Raw genomic sequence first — 22,213 nt, 5'->3', positions numbered from 1 at the left:
AAGATCAAGAAACAGGACTGAAACAAGCTTAAAACGTAAATAGTATATTACGTTTGTAGAGGTATGTAATCTTTGCATCCATGTTAGTTTCATATTCATAGGTTTTAAAAACCTTTTATACAATTTTGAACAAAAAGTTTACATTTATGTGGTGTCAAGCGGAGCAACCAACAACTAAAAACTAACAAATTTTCCTTACTCTTTGAATACATGTGATCTTAAATATTTTTTAAAGTATTTTTAATGATTAATAATAATAATAAATTCTTTTTAAAAAACTTCTTTCCATATTTTTCTTATGTTTTTTTATTTTTTATACATAATATTAAGACATAATCCTGATATTTGCAACTTCACCCAACTTAATTAATTAAATAATAAATTGTATGCTCAACTGCTTTTTTTATCAGTATGTGTTTTCCCTGGGAATTGAACCCACAACCATTTGCACTGTTAACACAATGATATCCCACTGAGCCACAGGAACACTTTATAGGAGCTTGTGACACTGAAGACTAAAGTAATCGCTGCTGAAAATTCAGCTTTGCATAACAGGAATAATCACAAAATTATTGTTCTACTGTGTTTTTGATCTAAAAATGCAGCCGTTGTGGGCATAAGAGACCTTCAAAAACATTTGAAAAATCTTACCGACCTAAACCATTTTAATGATAGTGTACATACCAGTATGATGTACTATTAAACATACTGTAACTTTTAGAAGTCTTGTACCAGAATTAAAATACATGCATCAAACTGCATCTGTATGTAGTATTACTACTCATTTGACATGCAAATAGGCCTCAGGGGAAAAAATCAAGTTTGAAAAAAGTTATGACCCCTTTAAGTTCTAGAAAAACTCTTAGAAACCTTCTATTAAAAACACATAATTAACCAGGTGACGAAAAGTCATGTTTTGTGGAGCATGTTTAACTTGTTTGACAGAGTTCATTAGTACCAGAGGTATGGGCTGTAGTCTGTCACTGAGCTGCTGCACTCCTGCTTTGACAGTGTTTAGTGTAAGTGTGAGTCTCTCCAGGCCTTCCTGCTCCTGCTGCATGTCATGCTTACAGTCCTGCAGCATCTGTCGGACACTGAACAATCAAAAAGACAATTAGAGAGCTATCCGATGACATTAAAGTTATTATATCATGCCATTGAGAAAACGTAATGGTTAGACCAGAGCATTCAGTCAAAATAACAGAGCGTGTCAAGTGATACTGCAGTCTGCGCTGCTCTCACCTTGAGAATTCAGTTTCTCGTGAGTATTTTACATCCTGATACTGAGTCTGTGACATATCCATCTCTTCCTTCAGTTCAAGCAGCATTCTCTCATTTTCTGCCTTCATCTTCTCCAAATGTTCCTGTGTCTCTCCCTGAGAGATAAACCTGTCCACTATTTCCTATTATAAGAGATATCATGAATAAACATTGCTCAACACAAGAACTTCTTACTTTAACATAAATAATCTATATACATTTAAAACAAATAAAAAAGAGTACTCTCTATGGGTTTAATACTTTAAAGTCTGTCATATAAAATAATAATAATAACAAAATAGAAGTTTATTGAAGCTTTAGACAAAATAGGTTTGTTGATGTGTTTTTGCTGTGTATCATATTTGATACACCAGGCTGTTACTCACATAGTATGATATAGTGAGAATATGGAGATCATATTTAAGGAGGAAGAACACCTCAGTTTTATTTAGAGGCAATTTAGTGCATTCCTGATATTTATATGGCCAAAAATTCTTACAGCTCGAAATGTACAGTAAATACATGAGATCTTTATTTACATAAAATGATATAAATATTAGCTTTCAGTCTATTTCTCCTAATGATATGTCTCTTTAGTTTTAAAACAAAATGCAATACAATACAATCCTCAAAAGCCTGATGTGTCATATTTCTTACTCATATTTTAACATGATTTTTCTAAAAAAAAAAGTGCGTATGGAAGTTAACCTAAGTTGCATATGTCCAGTAAGTGTTCATTGTAAAATATTACTATCAATATATATATAAAAAAAATTTTTTACTGTTATATCAAAAATGAAACAGAAGGGGTTAATGCTGTCTGCCCTCACCTTTGAGTCTTTGACTCCAGTGGCCTCTTTGGCGTGCTGGAAAGTTTCCTCAAAAGTAGAGATGGATTCTTCTTCTTCTCCTACTGTGGTGGGAGTGCGTGGGGCCTCACTGCTCAGCTCATCAGGGTTCATGGATGCCCACTGGGGCTGGATGTGTCAGATGGAAGGGGAATAGAGGATAGATCTTCAAGCCGTTTCTTGTGCAGTTTTGCATTCTCAAGTCTCAGCTGCAGGATAGTTTCTATGTTCTTGGCAGACTGCGAGTTTTCGATGTGCGCTATCGAGTAGTCTCCATCTAGTAGACAATGGGGGAAAAACAACCATTTATCGAGCAAAATGTAAAGTTGAGTGAATGACTGTCATTACATAAATTAAATTAAATATATGCAGTTAGCAGACGCTTTTATCCAAAGTGACTTACAGTGAACTCAGGCTATCAATTTTTACCTATCATTTTATTGAGCTCTTTGTTTGATTTAAAATTAATACAAATGTATTAAACCGTTACAAAACCACTTGAAGAGTTCAGGTGCAAAAGCCTCTCTGTGCCGTCTGAAATTTTCTTCTAAAATTAGCATTTTCTACCAGCCTCCTATATTTCTGTTGTTATTTCACTTGAATTGCATAGAAAAGGAACTATACATTGCAATTACAGTAAAATTACTGAACCTAAACAGGAGCCTAATTAAAAAAAAAAAAAAAGTTAATTTTAGAAGAAAATTTCAGACTTCAAGTCTTCACTTATTCAGTAACTACAAGTTGACAGCTTGAATCCTCGAGAACAAATAATAAATTATGACAATAATAATAAAACAATGGAAACATTACTCCACTAAAGTTACTTCCACAACTTAACTGCTTCAGCTCAAATGGTGAAATCCACAATAAAAACAATCAGAAGATGAATTTTCCTTTGGAGCTTCGAGATTTCATCATGGGCAGGGAGCTCGATGTCTTCTGAGACAGACGTGGTGGGCATTTTTATGAACAATTATTATATTGGTGTTTATAGATGGATTTCTTTTCCTACAATAGCCTTGCTAAAAGGAGCCTCGTTTGTGTTTTCAACTGGTTGCCTAGTAACTAAACTAAGTTTCGTTGTCTCATGAATATTAACCTTTACGCCCCGAAAAATAATACATTACGTTCTTGACCTAATTAATATTTATTAGTTCTCTCCTTTATCACCTCAAACAATACAAGTTTTAACACAAAAATGGCTGCGTCAAACGGACGCACTGAAAAACACTGCAGAAACATATCAAAATGAAATTTCATTATATTCAAATGTTGTCAGATATAAAAATGGTTAGAATTAACACTGTCATCACGAGAATAGGCCTAATGCGGTTAAAGTAATTCAGTAACATAGACATTCAAATGAAACTGAAAAAGATATTAGGACAGTTGTGCCTAGTCTAATAAAGCATAATATATACAAAATATAAACACATGTAATAAGGGGGGGGGAGTAACAAATATGTAACACTTTTGTCTATAAGGTCTGGTATTAATCACTGGTGCCTGAGCTGTAAAATCTGGCAAGTAGATATCTTTCTGTCCCTGCACTGTTTTGTTTCTCTATAAATCTTTCCTTCTTTCCTTTAGTCCACTGTTTTCACCCCCTCATTGGACTTCTTGAGGATGGACAGCAGTGTCTCTGGCATGAAGTATGGTCTGTCCACTGTGCCATCATTGCGTTCCAGATCCTCCACTGTTGGAAGAATTTAGGTTGAGACAAAAAATAGCATGAACTTAACATGAAATGTGCCAAAAAGCATAAATGCCAACAATAGTAGCAGCGCCTTGGAAGCAAAAAAAGGCTTGAGATCTCAACAAAGAGAGAGTTTGATTTATTAAAGCACTGGGAGATCACATTACCAACATGCAAATATTAAGAAAAGAGAAGCACAGAGGTAGAAAAAGAGGCAACAGAGTGGCAAACAGCGACAAATATCAGGCATTGAAAAGATTTCAATCTGTCAGTGCATTAACCAGTCACAGCAGACCAAAACAGAAGGGTGTTAAAAAAAAATTTCTTTGATTGTTTCGTTTTTAAGTTGACTTTCTTTCCGTGTCACTTTTTAATTTTTTTTGTTTATCTGCACCATAAAATTATCTAATTAGGCTTAAAATCAACACCATTTTCAAATGCATTTGCACAAATTCTTAAAAAATGACACTGTTTGGTCTTGGCTGGTATCACTGTAAACAGATGTTTTTGTTGTTGCTGTAAACATAGGGATGCAGCAAAATCTTTTTGCATTCTTCAATATGATTAAGACATTGATAAGTAACGATATTTAGGCACAAGTCAAGCACCTACAATACACTTTTATATGTCCTTACATTAAAACGTACTACATGAACACGAACACAGTCACATTCTACAAGTGCTATGTAGGCATATCTAATGGGGTTTAGGTCCACATAACCAGTTGTCAATCAAACAGCTCATACTTCGAGTACAATTTTGTGTCATGCCATTAATTATGACCAGTGATTATTGATTATGAGACAGTTCTCAAAATTGATTGACTGAGTAAACATTATGACGGGAATGAAGGAGGTACTTTCCAATGTATACTAATGGCTTCTCAAAGCCACCAAAGTGCACCAGTTTCCAAAGCAGTAGGCTTCTCTGAAACCTTTTTCGACTCCACCTTCAATCCTGAGGGGTGAGCAGGGTCTCGCTCTCTTGAGGTCCGTTTTCTTGAGGCTTCGGTTCCTCTGGTTCCTGTTCTTGGTGGTTCTCAGCCTGTGGTGGTTCTGCTTGAGGTTGGGCCACCTGCTCCTCCTTGTCCTCGGCATCCAACTCTTGGGGTCCGTTTTGTTGTGGGGTCACTTGTGGCGGTTCAGGCTCTTGGGTTGTAACCTCCTCGTGGGCTGCGGGTGCCTCTGGAGGCTGTGTTTCTTGGGGCGGTTCTTCAAGGTGTGTCTCCTGGTTTAGAGGCGTCTCTTCTTCCTGCTCCTGCTTTAGGACGCCCTGCTCTTTAAGCTGCACCTCTCCATTCTCCTGCAGTGGGACTTCCTCCTCGGCTTGTACCTGTACGATGGGTACATCGGCACGGTCCGTCTCCTCTGCGCTTTTTTCAATTGACAAAATCTGGTGCAGCTTGGGAGACATGAAAAACGGTTTGTCGGAGGAACCGTCATTTCTCTCCAGATCTTCACCTTCAGTTTTTTTGTTTGCGTGTGATGGTTATTTTGAAATGTTAGTGTTTTGACAAAGCACGTAGCAGAAAGGAGCACAAGGACATGATTGGACAAAATCATGTTGAAGAGAGAAAAAAGAGAGAGATAGAAGGAAATGGTTAGACATGAAGCAAGCCGGAAGCCCCGAAGCATTTGTGATATGCAGATATGTCAACAGTGAGCCCCACAAGTAAAATCCCAGTCATTTTCTCCATACAGAAATGTCTTAAAGACAAACCATAAGTTCTGAGGAAACAATGATATGTGCTTCTGTAGAAGCCATAGATGTGATAAAAAAAAAAAAAAGGTTTTAATAGCCAATTGAGAATTACATAACCTATGTCCTGCCAAAAAAAGCTCCTGTTACCATGGAAATGGGAATGAGCAGTGATTGCCCACTCCTATGAATCAGTGTAAAAACAAAATCGGTTTTATCTACACTCTCAAAAAACGTATGCATGGTATATGGTTATAAGATGGTATGGAATATAACTTATATGTATGGTATATGATCTGGTATATAACATATATGTTATGCTAAATGCATAAATTTAATAAATGTGACCCTGGACCAATAAACCAGTCATAAGGGGTCTTTTTTTTTAATTTGAGATTGAATAAATTAGCTTTCCATTGATATATGGTTTGCTAGGATAGGACAATATTTGTACGAGATACAACTACGGTACTTGAGTATTTGGAATCTGAGGGTCCAAAAAAAATCTCAATACTGAGAAAATCACCTTTAGATTTGTCTAAAAACTTAGTTCTTAGCAATGCATATTACTTATCACAAATTAAGGTTTGATATATTTATGGTACGAAAATCTTCATGGAACATGATCTTTCCTTTTATATCATGATGATTTTTAGCATAAAAGAAAAAATGATAATTTTGACTCATACAATGTATTGTTGGCTATTGCTACAAATATACCTGTGCTCTTTATGAGTGCTTTTGTACTCCAGGGTCACATATGGTATTTTATATTTGTGGATAATTTCATATTATACTGTCTTTTCTAAATCAGTTGCCATCTTTTACAAAGCTTCACTGGATGAATAGTTCATTCCCTAATACACAAACTGAAAAGACTGAATACTTCATGTATTTACTTTGTAATATTGCAATGTGTCTCAGAGCTGGTTGGTTTGGTTCAAGGTTTGAAACTCTATCGGCACTTTTTTTTTTTTTTTACGAATATAGAGAAAATAAATGTGGAAATCCAGTGGTCACTGTTGCTCTCTGTTGCATTACAGAAAAGAACAACATTTGAAGGAAAGGAAAGAATGCTGTTTGAGTGCTGCATATGTGCTTAGCTGGCAAAGTTGAGCAATAAAAGTTAAACATCTGTGAACACCCATTAAAAATCTAACACAACAGCTGCTATAATCAGAACTCTTGTTTTGTTACTCAGCCAACAAATTGACAACTTATGTTTTTTTCATTACGTATTTTCTCGTGAAATAAATATAGCTGCTTCACACTTACAGAAACAGAGGAAGAGTGTGTCCACACACATGGCGTATACACTAAAAAATCCATGAGCAATTAGATAGGCGCCAGTCACCACAGTCTGTAAATTAAGGGAGAGGAAGTTATTACAACCTACAAAATGGAAATTTTGATCTTGCAAATGGAAAATCTGGTATTGCTGGATTGATGTAACTCACCAGGATAGGCACCCAGTAATAATTAAGGGATGGAGCAGCGACCTCCACCATTTTAATCTTGCCCGTGAAAAAGAAGAAAGAACAAATTCCTGAAAAGGGACAAAACCAAAACAGTTAGTGTGTGCTGTTTTACATTAGTGTACTGGAATGTGAGAAGTCAGTTCCACTCAAAAAACCTCTGGATTCACATGATATCTGATCAAACCACTCACCCACGATTCCAACGATGAGGAGTTTGCCCAAAAATAAGAGGAAGTCTGTCACTTTGTCAAGAACGGCCACACTAGAAAAACAAGTACATTTTGACTGTTTATTGCATTTTAACAAACAAAACACTTTCTTAAATATTCAGATTCATTTAACAATCACCGGACAATGTTCCTCATCAGAAGAAAGAATGCATCCTTGGCAGACGCACAGAAATTTTTACCATATATCGCCACCTGAAAAAACAATATGCCAAATTGGTTTCAGCAAATATGTTTTTGAGCACATAAACATAAGATGTAAACTACTGATGCCAGAAACAATCCACAAAAGGTCAAAAAATTTGCAAAAGGGAAATGAAAATGTACCATAATATAGGCGTTTCGGTTCAGAAACTTGATGAATTTCTCCAGACACCAGAAGCAGCACTTTAAGCAGCTGAGCAGGAATTTTGCACATTTATTTTGGGCACCTGGAGGAAGTGAATCAAGATTCAAACGCACATAACAGAAAGAAAGCAATGGATAAAATATTCCATAATTAATTCCCACAGTTATTTCTTTGATGTAGTTTAGACTTTTTGGTTGTCAAGTCAGTCAGCATGTAATATTTGCCAAAAGTGAGAAGTCTGATAAATGATACTTTTTCTATGATTCTATGTTTCTTTGTTTTTGAATTTCTTACTGACCTTATGGCATTTAAAAAAAAAAAATACACAAAATTGAAAGTTGTCCAAACCTATATAACTGACTTTCTTCAAGTGAAACACAAAATGTGATTTTCCACGTTGCTCTTTTTCGAACGACAAAACTGTAAATTGACTAGTGGCTGGCAAACACCAAAAAGAAAAAAACTCATGCCCAACCTCATTAACTCACACATTTTTGTAGCCTTGTTTTATTATGCTTTTCTGAGCTTGAAAACTCCTGTCACTATATGCTTTTATTCTTTAACATCTCCTTGATGCACCATAGAAGAAAATCGTACTGGTTGTAGTCAACATAAGGGTAAGAAAGACCAATGTTTGCTCAAAATGCAAACATTGAGCTAAAAGTTGAAGGGGTCTAAAAGCAAATCTACTGAAGAAGGAAAACACTGTAGTAGTGAGACCTTTCAGCTTCTGATCCAGATACTCCAATATGACCCTGATGATCTGAACGATGGCAAGAATGAGGGAACCAAATGCCAGCGAGCCAGTGTGATACCTGGAAAATAAGTGTGTGATATAGAGCATACAAAAAAGATAGAAACTGGCAAAAAACTGTCAACTTTCTCTTTCGTCACGCACCTGAGGGCCCGTCCCAAAGAGTTGAAGATAGGGAAAGCTGGGATGTCGTCAGGCTTTTTGAATGCCCAGTAGTAGGAGGCGAAGGCCCCTGCCAGTGTGACCTGGCCCAATGCTGTCACGAAGTTGGCACACCAGAAGAAGAGGAATAAATTATAGAACTGGAACAGAATCAGGTACTTGTGGTATAATGTCTCTCCTCCATAAAACGCAAACAGGCACTCAGCATCAGGACATTGAGTGGTGACATTTGAGCTGTTGAAAGTCTGTGGAGAGAATAAAATCAATGCAACTTTATGAAATATATGCATTTATCAAGCATTGTTCTGCCAAATATGCTACAGTATAACAAGACATACACTACTGTTCAACATAATTCAATAAAACTGCCAATAAATAGCCAACATGATGTTTATCAAGAAAGATTTTATGCAAAATTAGCATAAAAAGAGACTAACTTCAGGGTTGCAGGTGTCTCTGGAATACATGCATTGGGATGTATTGAAAACCTTGTATACTGCCTCATTGGAGGTTGACAAAAACCTAATCAATAGTTAAGGATATCGCGTTTCCTTGAAACCAAACTCACATTATCAACATGTCAAACTACAATGTTTAACAACAAATTACCAACAGCGAACAACTGAAATTAGTAATGCCCATGTCTATTTTTTATGATGTAATTGCATTATTTTCTTTAGGATACACGGCGGTGATGGCCCAGTATGCGATGACTAAAGACAGTAGGGCAAAGGTCAGCAGGGGGTAGAACAGTGAAGACATCACATGACCGATAGCCCTGAAAAATAGATGTGGTTATTAGGACTTCCTGTCTAACACTCCCAGTTAACCTAATTATTATTTCATGATTTTAAGCCACAGTTAATCCATCACACTGAGGATAGCGCTGCTGTTTAACTGCTAATGCTATTAGAGTACCTAAAAAAAGCAGTAATATGGAATAGGAGACTAAACAACACCAGCAACAAGTCTAAAAACACAGTTTGCTCTACAGGAAGAAAGTAGACTGACTTGCTGGCCTCTTTGATGAGAGCAATAGCAATGAAGAGCCTCTTCCTGAGGAAGATGAGGAGAAGGATGATGACCACTTCCACAATACACAGGATAATCACTGTGTGGTGACAAAGGAGGACAGGACACAGAAAGATGTAATGAAAACTGAAGGTGACAAAGAAAACGGGTATATACTGTGTAAAGATTTAATGTAACATGTTCATTTAATTAATGAATATGTATGTATACACTACCATTCAAAAGTTTGAGGCCAGTAAGTATTGTTTATTGCAAATGTTAAGAAATAAAAAAAATATTTTTCCAAGGATGCATAATTTAATCAAAAGTGGGGAAAAAAAGAGATTTCTAAAGGATCGTGTTACACTGAAGACCTTAGTAATGATGTTGAAAAATAAATATTTAAATACGTATTAAAATAGTAAACAATTCTTTTATATTGTACTTATATTTCAGAATATCACTGTTCTTAATGTAGTTTTGATCAAATGCATGCAGCCTTATTACAAAAACATTAAAAAAACTGACTTCTCTTAAACTTTTGAATGGTCGTGCATTAATTTTTGTATTTCAAATAATTGAGATAACTGATATAAAAACTCACTGAAGGCAAGCCAGGTCTGCTGAATCTGTAAGTACACAGAAAAGTCTGTCAGTAGACCTAGATCCTTGATAGTGACGTCAGAACCGGCCTGTCCTTTCAGACTGGCGTACTGCATGTAGCAATGGAAAATACCTGAAGAGAATGAGGAGAGGAGATAAACAGAGATTAAATATATACAAATTCTTTGTGATATTGCACTATTTTTCTTTAATATAGTAAATTATGACATTACTACAATACAGTAGATGAATATGGAAATCAATGATGATGAGATTTTCAATGAATAGAACGTCCAGGCGCAGGCTTCAATTTCTGTGTAATTAGGATAAACATGTACGAGAAACATAATGTTATTTGAGAGCTGTAGACAAGACAAGAACCATTACCGTATCCAATAACAATGACGACCATGATGATCATAACCCAGATCATGACTCCAGCCAGACAGCGCAAGAGGAGAATAAAGATCAGACTGACCAGCATGGCGATCACCAAGCCGCTGACAGAGAACGCATAGAGATTTGATCAATGCAAGTGTAATTCCTCTACAGTAGTAAACACTAGAACTCACCAAATCAGACAGCCATAACCAAACACTGAATGGAGAGGAACTAAAATGAACCTAGAATATCACATGCTTACAGGAGTATCCAGTGCCAGGACCGAGTATAGTCCTCGAAGATCCTCATGGCTACCGCCCGAGCCTCAACCACAACATTGGATTTCCTGCAAAAAATAAGAATATGCATTAAATATAATCAATACGATTATATTTCAATGTAAACACATAATATCCAGCATTATTATAGATGGTTTCAACGGCAACAACATAAACAAACGTTACTGTGCATGCGCACTTTTGTGGCCCTAACTTAAAGGAGCTATGTGGAGGTTTTTACTTAAAAAAAAAATCTTCAAGATAGAGTTTTCATTTGTACATGTATGAGCCAACCATGATGTAAAATAAAGAATGACACCTCGACTGTCCACCACGGTTGCCTCTATCAGCATGTAGACTCAATTGTGTGTTGAGGAGTCGGGCCCAAATTGGTGCGAAAATTCACAAAATGTGACGTCATGTGCTTTCTCGTCTACTTGGGCTTACAACCGTACGGCACGCCAGCCATTATAGTAAGCAGCGGCAATAGTGTTTTCAAATGGACTCTGCGGATGGAAAGAAGCGACCAGCCTCCAGCACAATTCAGACACCTGCGCTTTGAGAACAAGCATGAGACTGGCTGCAGTTCCTCTAATGGCCACTGGTGTCAGTAACGGTTAGGAATTTCAGAACCTACGCAATGCTCCTTTAACTTCCGGTAGACTTCCAAATAGAATCAATAACAACAGCCAAGTCCCTCTGGAGTAGATATTTTTTTTTGATAACAAACAAAATTTGTTTGCTGTGTAAATCAGGTGGACTTAATGAAAATGCAAATTAATTATTTCCGAGCAGGAGATGCATAAAGCGTGAGAAATAGAGGTTTCCCCAGTAACAGCTGTAAACAAAGCAGAGCTACGCTTACAAACGCTGCGTTATCAGGCATATAACACGCAAGTCTTCCTTCAGAAATAGTGATATAAAAACACCCGTGCCTCGTTTTGATATTTAAACATATAAATGTAAGGAAGAATTATTATTATTAAACGTGCAGTATGTAACGTTACTCATGTTTATTCAACGAAGCCTTTTTGAAAATCGATCAGTTTTAAAATCGTGGCGAGTCTCCAAAAATAAATAGATGTATGGTAAACACATCCATTTAACTGCGTTTGTAGAAGGCACTGACCGCAGCCAGACTGATATACACAACACAGACCGGAAGTTAACTTAGGACCAGGCGCGTGCGCCGGATGAAACCGTCTATATCACATTCTATTATTTTTTTTAAATAAAATAATCTAAATGTTTTCAGCTAGTTGCCAAGCTGAGCTAGTTTAAATTCATACAAATTATTAAAAGTATACAGACATATATAAAAAATTTTAATGACTAAAACCTTAACTAAAATTAAACTGAATATATATATACTAATTCAAAACATTAGTAAAAACTATAATTGTATATTAATTACACTGAAAAAAAACACTGATTAAATACAAATAATAATAATATTACTAACTTTGAGGCTTCAAGGAGATCTGTTGCATTTATATTTTCTCCTTTATCATCTTTGAACGTAGTTTTGTTGCCAACCACAATTACACCACCTTTCAAGCTCTCGAGAGCGGGCAAGCATCTACGTGTGACTGTAACAGAGTGAATTTCAGCATTTTAATGCAACCGAACAGTAATTTATGTGATGAAACAAGTTTTGTAAGATTTAAAGGCTTACAATTCTTGCTAGGTGTGAGTATTGAAGGGCACAAGCCATTCTTCAGGATTTCAGGACCTTGCTGGAAAACAGAAAGACATTTCCCTGTGAAGTAGTTTTCTCTGCTGCAGCACAAATGGTTCTCTTTATGTTTGCTATCCGAAACCTTAAACCACTGTAAAATAAATACTAGGGATGGGCACTATGATCAAAATGCTATCTACTGTAATCATTTTTATCATGATATGTTAAAAATGTATTCTTTCCTGTCCAGAACTCACCTTGGTCATGTCAACTCCATCCTTGCAGAATTGCTTGTAGTATTCCCTGTCATCTTTATTTTGTAATGCTTTCAATAAAGTCATGAATTTATCGGGACATCTCTCCACACAGATCTGTCCAATGAACATAAAAACAACTGTAACATTCTGTATTGAAAATGTGTGTGTCAAACACTATATATAACTGAGACTGTGCCAAACCTGCGTGGTGGGACACTGTAACTCCAGCAGGACCAGAGGACTGGCACACTTCATGATGTTGAAGTAGAACAGCAGGGGCTTATTTCTGATTATTCAGACAGGAAAAATTAACAGTCATGTCTGAGATACATCAGAGTAAGAACTTATTTCACAATTTAACCACATAATTGCATGTAAAGTCTATTGTGATGGCAAAGTGAAACACAGTTTTCAAAGAAACAGCTTTACTCACTCAAGTGGGGTGCCGACCTGTCCACAAAACTGACCCTTACTGTCTGTCGGGTAAATCACTTTCCGAGGGTCACCCTGAGACCATGCTGGAACAAAAGATACAGCATTGTCAGTGTGGAAAGACAATAAATTGTCCTCTGAAATGGACACGGTTTAATGCTTTCTGCCCATATGCATATAGCGGCACTGTGCATAAAAATTGGAAAATGAATAGAATGAAATTTACCCAGAATCCCAACTGCAAAGTAGCCCAGCAAGGCCAAGATGAACAGGATACAACAGAGAATGTCTGTGCAGCCCCTGTTCACCAAGAAAAGCACACACACTCAGTGCTACAACACAAATCTTGACATGGATGTTTATAAGAAGAATGTTAAAATAAAAGTTTAATTCACTGCAATTACATGTCTCAGACAGGGTTCTTATCGTTAATTAAAACTTTTTTTTAAACCATAAAAAAGTCATTACTTGAAATAAAATCAATTTAACATGCAATTAAAAAAGAACCTTATATATATATATATAATTGATTTTATTTTAACATTTATTTACATTTTTTTTATTTTTTACATTTTATTTCAGCTACTTCAATGCTTCTTTTTTTCATTTAGCTTAAGTTGAGCTACTAAAATAAGTGAAGCTTGAATACTGAATAAACAATTTACTAATTTTAACAAGATTTTATAAATACATTTAATAACATAAAAAAATACTATATAGACATAAAACACCTTATAAAATAGCAAAATAAAATTATAAAACAAGACAATATAATAATAAATGGCAAAAATACTAAAACTTTCACATTAAAGTGAAATTATAAGTCAACTATAATAGTACAAATAAATGACATTAAAATAACAGTGATCTCAAATCTGGATATGTAAATAGTTTCTAAATATTAGATTTGGCTTATCAAGGTCGTCTCACCTGTTATAAATTGGGCCTTTAAATGTGGGGTCAAATTTCCTTGAATCACCTGTGAAGACATTAAAATAGTGTATTTATTTACATCATTTGTGTCCAGAAATAAATGTAATAAGTTTCTTTCTATTTTACATGATAACAGTATATAATGCGTCAAAATTGAGTTATTTTGAAAAAATACTTTGAATAATACAGTGCATTTCCATTTTCAAAGCTAGAAAGCTGAACTATCAGGAATATTTAGAAGCTGTGAAGCTGTGGTGTACTTGTCTAACTGAGCTGAATATTTGGCATGTGTTTGTGAATTCTTCAGTCATGTGTGCAAGGCCTCACTTTCACTAAACTCGGGCCAAGTGTGAATTTGGCAAAGCTGCAGTGTTTATTTAGAGAAGCGGGTTGAGCCGAGAAAGTGCATCCTGTAGTGGCTGAAGTAAATGTTATGAAATTTTTCTATTCAAGGCCCATTCCCGAAGCATGCTGGTCTACACAATTCAATTTATTTATTTATGTTTTTCCTTTTTGTTGAATTGATTTAAGGAGTTTGCTTATTTGCTTATATACGGATACTTAGAAATTAATTAGAAACAGTCTTTCCTGTTATTGGCCCTTTGGCTGAGATAGTTTCATTTTTGTTGCCATCCTAAAGGCCCTTGAGACACTACACTACACTAGTGTGCACTATTGAAAGTTTCTTTTATTGAGGTGCCATCCATTTAGAGCAATCATCAGTGAAGCAGATGCTCTTAGCCATCCACAAACAGCTCCCTAATGACCTGAGCTTTCCAAACAGCTACAGTCACCCTGTCCAGCATCTCTCACTGATGCTCTTCACGTCCTGCTAACCTGACACATACTAATAACCTATTCATGTGGGAACTCAAGGTTAAGCAGTTCTCTTTCAACAAAATAAATCATTAAACAGTAATACAAATAGTCACAATTTATGCATAACATATCTATTGCATTTAAAAGTAAGCATATCTCCTCAATACTCTGAAAATGCCTTCTTGATGAAAAAACTGAAATCCCAAACCTTGTTTCCCATGATACCAACCACTTCCCATTTGACCCTCTTTTCAGTATTTTTAGTCTTAATGTTTACAGTTAATGGCAGACAGACTCTACACCCCTTCCTGTGTTTTGAAACAGGAAACTAGTCATGGTTCTCATCCTCAATAATACGTCTTGACTGTTATTCTCAGAACATGCACTTCCTTAAGCTTAAATGTGTAGCATATTACACAACATACTATGCTGAGAGAGCTTTTTTTTATCTATTCTTTATATCTAAAATGGTGTTGTTTTTAATCACTTTTATTTTATGATGAACTAATAGGATGTGTTAAAAAAAAATCATATCCAATAAGAAGAAAGCGCCATATAAATAAAGATGGCGATAGGCTTACCCCTCCAAATCTCGGGTCATTAGTTCATTGTATAAGTCATTACAGTCAATGCAAAATGGTTGATCTACTTGTCATAAACTGTCAAGCATATTTTCTACACATTTCTATTTGACTTTTTATAAATTTGCCATGAATTGTTCAAGTGAATCTTGACTTTCAATAATGAAGTGAATATAAATCAACCAATGGCAAACCAGTTTTCTGAAATAGCTCAAAGGTACATCTCATAAACCTTCAATTGGAAAGTATATATAGACAGACAACAACACAAGAGTTACAAATTCTAACAATGGACATTCTCATTTTTATTTTCGCCGTCGTGCCCATATTTCTTTTTCTTTTCTATTTCACAATAACAATGTGTTTTTTATTTTATTGTTTCTTATTTTTTTTGGTCAGACCACTAATAAAAGTGTAACTGTGAATCATATCCAGTCATTTTCCATCAATAACCCACATACAGTAATGTGTAAATGTGTACTTTTGGAATGGAGAAAGAAATGAAGGAAGAGGAAGTGTGGGAGCTGGTAAGGGAGAACGGAGAGATAGAGGAGAAGGAGGAGGAAGATGAGGAGGAGAGGGAGGAAGAGGAGGAGGAGAGGGAGGAAGAGGAGGAGGAGGATGACAACATTGAAGGAGAAGAGTCTCATGTATTTAAGTTGAAGCGTGACGCGGATTACGTCAACACCACCATTAACAGTGTCACAACAGAAAAACAGATCACAACGTACCCTAATCATAAGCCATGGATGAACAAGGAGGTGCGACTCCTGCTGAAAGCCCGCAACACTGCCTTTAGATCACATGATCTGACAAGCTAAATGCTTTAAGTCCACATTAGACTTTTGCCGGTATTAGTTTCGGTACCGAACGGTTCCTGGGGAAGTGATCATCCCTATCCCCTTGGAGTGGGGACTTTGGAGTGAGCAGGACAAAATTTCCTCATTGTCTTCAGCTGGGATGTTCCCATGACAACGCGTCCGTTTTACTGTCAAAAATGTCTTTTTATTGTTGTTTGCATAACTGTTGCAAATAAACATGCATTTTATATTTTAAAAAAGTTTTTTCAATATGCTGTATAATATATAAAAACTAATATATATATAAAAAAATTAAATGTATATTGATTTTATGTCTGCGTCCATCAGGGAATCTGCTGACGGACATGTGCTGTGTTGTCACGCGAACATACCAGTTGAAGAAAATTAGGAAATTATGTTGCTCCATTTGCCAAGTGCATTCCTAACCATTGCATATTGACATCCACGTGCTCTGCTCACTCCAATGTCCCCACTCCAAGGAGATAAGGATAATCACTTCCATTTGGAATTTGCCTTGGGAACTGTTTGGTACTGAAACTAATACTGGCACAAGTCTAGTCCACATCCATTGTGCCAGTGCCGAAATACTCCTACCCGATGTGCCTAAATGACTACCGCCTGTAGCACTCACACCCATCATTATGAAGTGCTTTGAGCGACTGGTCCTAGCACACCTCAAGGATTGCTTCCCACCCACACTGGACCAACACCAATTTGCCTACCATAGCAATACGAGCAATGAGGAAGTGGGGCAGCTGTGGGTGAGGCAGCTGTGACCTAATGGTTAAAGAGCCGGACTAGTTACCAGAAGACCGCCGGATTGAGTATCGGTACTGGCATATAGGTGGGAGGGAGTAGATGAACAGCGCTCTCTTCCACCCTCAATACTCATGTCTGAAGTGCCCTTGAGCAAGGCACTGAACCTCCAGTTGCTCCCCGGGCGCTGGATATATAGCTGCCCACTGCTCCGGGTGTGTGTTCACGGTGTGTTCACTTCTCACTGCTGTGTGTATGCACTTGGATGGGTTAAATGCAGAGCACCAATTCCGAGTATGGGTTACCATATTTGGCAAATGTCAAAACTTTCACTTTCAGAGGATGCAGTATGCACAGTTCTGCACTCGGTACACACTTGGACAATAACAACACAGATGTTGTTTCTTGACTTCAGCTCAACATTTAACACTGTCATTCCCTCCAAGCTAACCACAAAGATTGGCGACCTGGACATCAACACCTCCCTCTGCAACTGGATTATGGAATTTCTGAACAACAGACCTCAGCATGTTAAGTCAGGCCACACCTGCTCCACCACCATCACACTCAACACAGGGGTACCACAGGGCTGTGTGCTTAGCCCATTCCTGTACTCCCTCTACACCCACGACTGCAAGCCTGTGCATGTATCCAACTCCATCATTAAGGTTGCAGATGACACAACAGTGATTGGCCTCATCAGAGACAACAATGAGACTGCCTACAGGGAGGAGGAACTTAAGCCATCCTGGTAAACTTTTACCAATGTGCGATCGAGAGCATCCTGACCAGTTGCATCACAGTCTGATATGGGAACTGCTCAGTGGCTGACCGCAAAGCACTGCAGAGGGTGGTGAAAACTGCCTAACGCATCACAGGGACACCACTTCCTGCTATTGAGGACATCCAGAGGAAACGCTGTCTATGTCGAGCTCACAGCATTCTAAAGGACTCCTCTCACCCTGACAACAGACTGTTTAACCTCCTGCCCTCTGGGAGGCGCTTCAGGAGCCTCAGGACAAGGACTAGCAGATTCAGAAACAGCTTTTTCCCTACAACTGTCTCCTTACTGAATTCTGCCCTCTGACACCCCCCCCCCCAACACACACCGAATAAATGATAAATTGTCCAAGAAATGATCGCAATAAACGATAATATTGTTGTTCTAAGACCAGTTTCAACTAATATAATTATAATGGCATAATAACGCAGGTACACCTTTTCAAAGATCAATAAACTTTTATTTTACTTTATGAAGGATTCAGAGCAAGAAATACCAACATGTTGACTTTGTGTGGCTTAAAATTAATTGATTTTTTATATTTTAATCTTATATTTTTATATTATGTTAAGTGTGTGAGTTCGGTGTGTGTTGGGGGGGGGGGGGGGTCAAATGATTATTGACTTGCATAAATGCACATGACTGTAATGCAAGAAAGTTGTGTAGATGTTGTGGGGAAACTAATAAAAGCAATGATTCCCACTTCCGCCATGTTTAATGGTTATGGCCCACCCAACTCAGAACCTTGTGTATCAAAATCTTGAGTTTTCCAGCTATAAATCTGACTTGAGAAGCCATTCATTTCTAATTTTACCAGGAAATTTATATTTTACATTAATTCCGATTAATTCAAATTGAAATCGAGTCCTTTAAAGCTAGGTTATTTTTGGTAATTTTGACAAGCATTGAGGATTTATGGTGAACACTAATGGTCAGTTGTTTTTTCAATGACATGTAGACAATTGTTGACATTTCCAACAAATAAACCTTTCCATTCCATGCAAGTTAGATAAGTGGCATCTGTGTTGTTAAAAGTAGTGCTCAACGGCATCAGGGTATCTGGGAGGAAACTGCAATTCAAGCGATCAGATTGACATTTTAAATGCCAAAAAAGGGAGCTATTTTCATAAAGCCAATCTGTCGTGCACAGCTGTTGTTTATGTGGAAAGGCATGGCTGTGTGTTATCAGTTTGCTCTGTCTTTTCTACAGATCGAGCATTATTCTCAAACTTGATCTGATCAGACGTATGGCCAGAAGGCAACCTACAGCTTGATTCTAATCACTAACTTTGGCCCCTGTTTCAAACTGACCTTTTCCACCCCCAAAGTCATGTTATCTCCAGACACAATAAGGGAAATGGATATTTAAGATGCCTTTGTAGGTATAATGGCATTGCAATGTTGTGAGATTGCTAGGCAACTGGAGAGAAGAGTATCATTGTCATTCACGAATGAGCCTTAGAGAAGTTACAGTCTCATACACATCACGAGGAGGCATTTCCCAGTCTTAGTCAGAGATTTACTATAATGATCTCTGGTGTTCATGTGGTTAAGAGACCGTATTGCAATCCAGAAGATGACAAAAAGTCATCTGAGCATGTAGAAATACGTCACTCCTGCCCAGACTCTTTAAAAGCACGTTACAACTTGTTCTCCAAAGCAGAACTTCAAAAAACCTTCAAATGAAGATCAGGAATGAGACTGGGGCTCTAGAAGAAACGGGAGAATAGGCTTTAGGAAGTCTAAATCCTCAGCTTAATCTAGTTTAGGCATGTATTGCTTCATCAGGCTTTTTTAATTTTAATTACAATTTTAAATGAGGATCTTTAAGATGATGAAGCAATCAAAGAGTATTAATATCTTTAACCCTTTGAGTAGAAAAGCAGACCACTGAACCAGGCCTATTTTCAAGCCTCATTTTCTGAAAATCACACTGAAGCTATAATAAGCTATATTACTCCAGCAATATTACACACTGGTGAAAATTAATTATTTCCTAAGTCATAATGGAAAATAGGACATAAATCTGTTACTTTACTCCCTGTATGTCACTTTCAGTGTGAGTTATTCGACATATTGAAATGTGGTGGTTATGGAAAAACTGGACTTGGTCTTGATTCTCTTTATCGATTTTCTGTCTCTATTATTTTGTCTACCAATAGTATTGGGACAAAAGTTTTTAAATGGTTCATAAACTTCAATAACTATAATAATTTAGTGGACATTTAGATTTACACTAACTAAAGGCAAGTAAGGGAATTCACTTATTTTTGTCCTAAATGTTGCAGGGATATTATATTCAATTAAAACCATTAAAAACACTTCTTGAAATAGCCCAAATTAAACTTAACCAGAAAATAACAAATATTTTATAGAAACCACACAGCTGTTAGCATGGTAATGGAAACCTTTGACCAGTTTTCTTTGTTTTTATGGCAAACGTCATGACGATAATTCAAGCATGCAAGGTCATGTAAAATTATTTTTTGTTTTAAAGTAGAGTATTTGTCTTTTCTGAATAACTTGAACAAGTATTGCATTTAGTTAACAAAACGCTCTCTTTTCTTTCCAATCTTTTTATATTTCGATTAAGGTGTATTAGTTTGATTTAAAGTGGAGAAATCGACTAAAACTTAACAAACAGACATTCAGTCTTACAGTTACACAAACATAAACAGGCAACATTGATGTAAACTCCATTTATAATGCGTGCGTGATAGCAGGCAGTGAGAGACGCAGTTATAGTCACGTTTACTTATTGGGGCGCATTATAAAACAATATGATGATCGCAGTAATTATCGACCTGGGAATAATTACGCCAGCCATGTGTTTGAGCCCACGCCTATTGTTTTCTTGATTACATCCACCCTGCTGTATCCTCTCTCACACACACCGGTCTAACGGTCTAATGCATTGCTTCAATACATTCACGCATGACTTATGTCGAGCACCAGTGTGCAAGTCTGCATTACTGTTATTCTTCATCAAAATGCCTGAGACCCACGCCCCACGCATCAGTAATTGTTTCCATCAGAGAACCATCCCCAGCACTTTCAGAAGGAGGAACCCTTAAACATGAAAATGTCTTACCATATTTGGACTCTGGATCTTTCTCCTCCGGCTCCATTTGAAAATAAAGAATGCGCACTTGTGGCAGTCACTTAAATATCGAAAGGAACAGTATCCTAATCTTGTGAGGAATTGGTCATCAGCAATTCCGCTGCTCTTTAGTGGAAGTGTGAGGCAAACATCAGCGCATTCTACAGTACACTCATGACGACGGGTTTTGCTTTTCCGAGAAGAGAGTGCGAGGGCTGAACCCACCAATGAGAGCACAGAAAAAAAATGACAGACAGCCGTCACAGCCAATGAAACGTAAACGCTCCTTCGCTGAAAATCGCCAGCGTTTGGCGTATAAAGGAGTCAGAGTTTTGATTATTCTAGATGTAGAATTACAAAAATAACACACAATTCATACAATACTCATTCAGTTTTTAAAGATTAACTTACTCTAAATAAAGCTCTAGGCTATACATTCAGTGTTTCTGTATGATAATGATACATTTTGTTAGAATGCAACATTTGTTTCTAACAAAGAATTGGCGTGAAAAAGTGCAAATTCACGCAGTTTGGCGGAAACAGGACGGTTCCTAGAAATACTAATTAAATGTGTGTTTTAACAATACTTACCAAATCTGATACTCTCTGATTGTCATGAATAATGTAATAAACAGGATCAAGTTTCACACCAGGTGACAAAGTTGTGCGATTTCTTGGTACAGACCCTTTACAAAACCGTTTTAAAGACACATTAAAGATTGTTTATAGAACTACAGAAAGGATAAAAAAGTAAGATTATTAAGTTTAAATGTTGAGAGCATTTTAAAATTTGGTTTAAAAATACATACATAAATAAATAAATAAAATTACGTTAAGCATATAACTTTTTTCACCATTAACAGAACAATAGGCTAACATAAGTACAACTTTAGGTCCTCACAGACTGAGGCATTCATATTAATCTTACTATAACAGAGAAACAAAACGCCTACAAGAAATACATCAAAATAAAACAAAACACATCCATTCATTCGACCATAAACAATGTAGGGGATTAAACAAAATCATACTGTTTAAACAAATCAAATAATTTCTCGGTTTTATCACTTCTTATAATTTTTAAGACATCTGTATACATGGCTAGCTCGTTTTTAAAGACATCAAGCTTATTTTCAAAACTTTACATTTGTGAATAAGGTATTTTAGTATAAGAAGTAAACAATTTACAACAAAGTCTACACCTTTGTCCTCCAAATGTACTTCAAATTTCACCATGTCCCAAGTAATAGATGGAAAAATAGACATTCTTTATTTTATTAAATTACCTACTTCAGTCCAAAATGAATTAA

General features: G+C 36.6%; 1 protein-coding gene across 2 annotated transcripts; it reads right to left on the bottom strand.

Annotated features, from left to right (window-relative positions):
* Positions 1–3,236: 3,236 nt before the first annotated feature.
* On the bottom strand, positions 3,237–21,103 carry LOC132161509 (choline transporter-like protein 2). Of its 2 annotated transcripts, none has more exons than XM_059571607.1 (22): positions 20,895–21,101; positions 14,043–14,091; positions 13,339–13,412; positions 13,114–13,198; positions 12,882–12,966; positions 12,681–12,794; positions 12,421–12,481; positions 12,208–12,334; positions 10,730–10,813; positions 10,474–10,586; positions 10,088–10,219; positions 9,484–9,583; positions 9,158–9,250; positions 8,910–8,994; positions 8,455–8,717; positions 8,277–8,371; positions 7,535–7,638; positions 7,329–7,402; positions 7,172–7,242; positions 6,960–7,048; positions 6,778–6,862; positions 3,237–3,804 (listed from the first exon to the last, which is right to left on the bottom strand). In XM_059571607.1, exons 1-22 carry the CDS (start codon positions 20,929–20,931, stop codon positions 3,695–3,697), a joined length of 2,130 nt encoding a protein of 709 aa, XP_059427590.1. In that variant the 5' UTR covers positions 20,932–21,101; the 3' UTR covers positions 3,237–3,694. The 2 variants fall into 2 exon arrangements, with proteins under 2 accessions (XP_059427590.1, XP_059427589.1); XM_059571606.1 differs by lacking the exon at positions 3,237–3,804 and adding an exon at positions 3,923–5,264 and having other exon boundaries at positions 20,895–21,103.
* Between the last annotated feature and the right edge of the window lie 1,110 nt (positions 21,104–22,213).

This window comes from Carassius carassius, chromosome 17 (genome assembly GCF_963082965.1).
Source record: "Carassius carassius chromosome 17, fCarCar2.1, whole genome shotgun sequence".
NCBI classification, from domain to species: Eukaryota; Metazoa; Chordata; class Actinopteri; order Cypriniformes; family Cyprinidae; genus Carassius; species Carassius carassius.
This window is presented reverse-complemented; position numbering and strand designations above follow the sequence as displayed.

What these genes read in the sequence shown, in the direction of transcription:
- LOC132161509 (XM_059571606.1), bottom strand. Translation starts at nt 20,931, where the DNA reads ATGGAGCCGGAGGAGAAAGATCCAGAGTCCAAATATG. An exon ending in AGATCCAGAGTCCAAATATG is followed by an intron (nt 14,092 to 20,894) that starts GTAAGACATTTT and finishes ATGTCTTCACAG; the next exon opens with GTGATTCAAGGAAATTTGAC. An exon ending in CTTTGCAGTTGGGATTCTGG is followed by an intron (nt 13,199 to 13,338) that starts GTAAATTTCATT and finishes CTTTTGTTCCAG; the next exon opens with CATGGTCTCAGGGTGACCCT.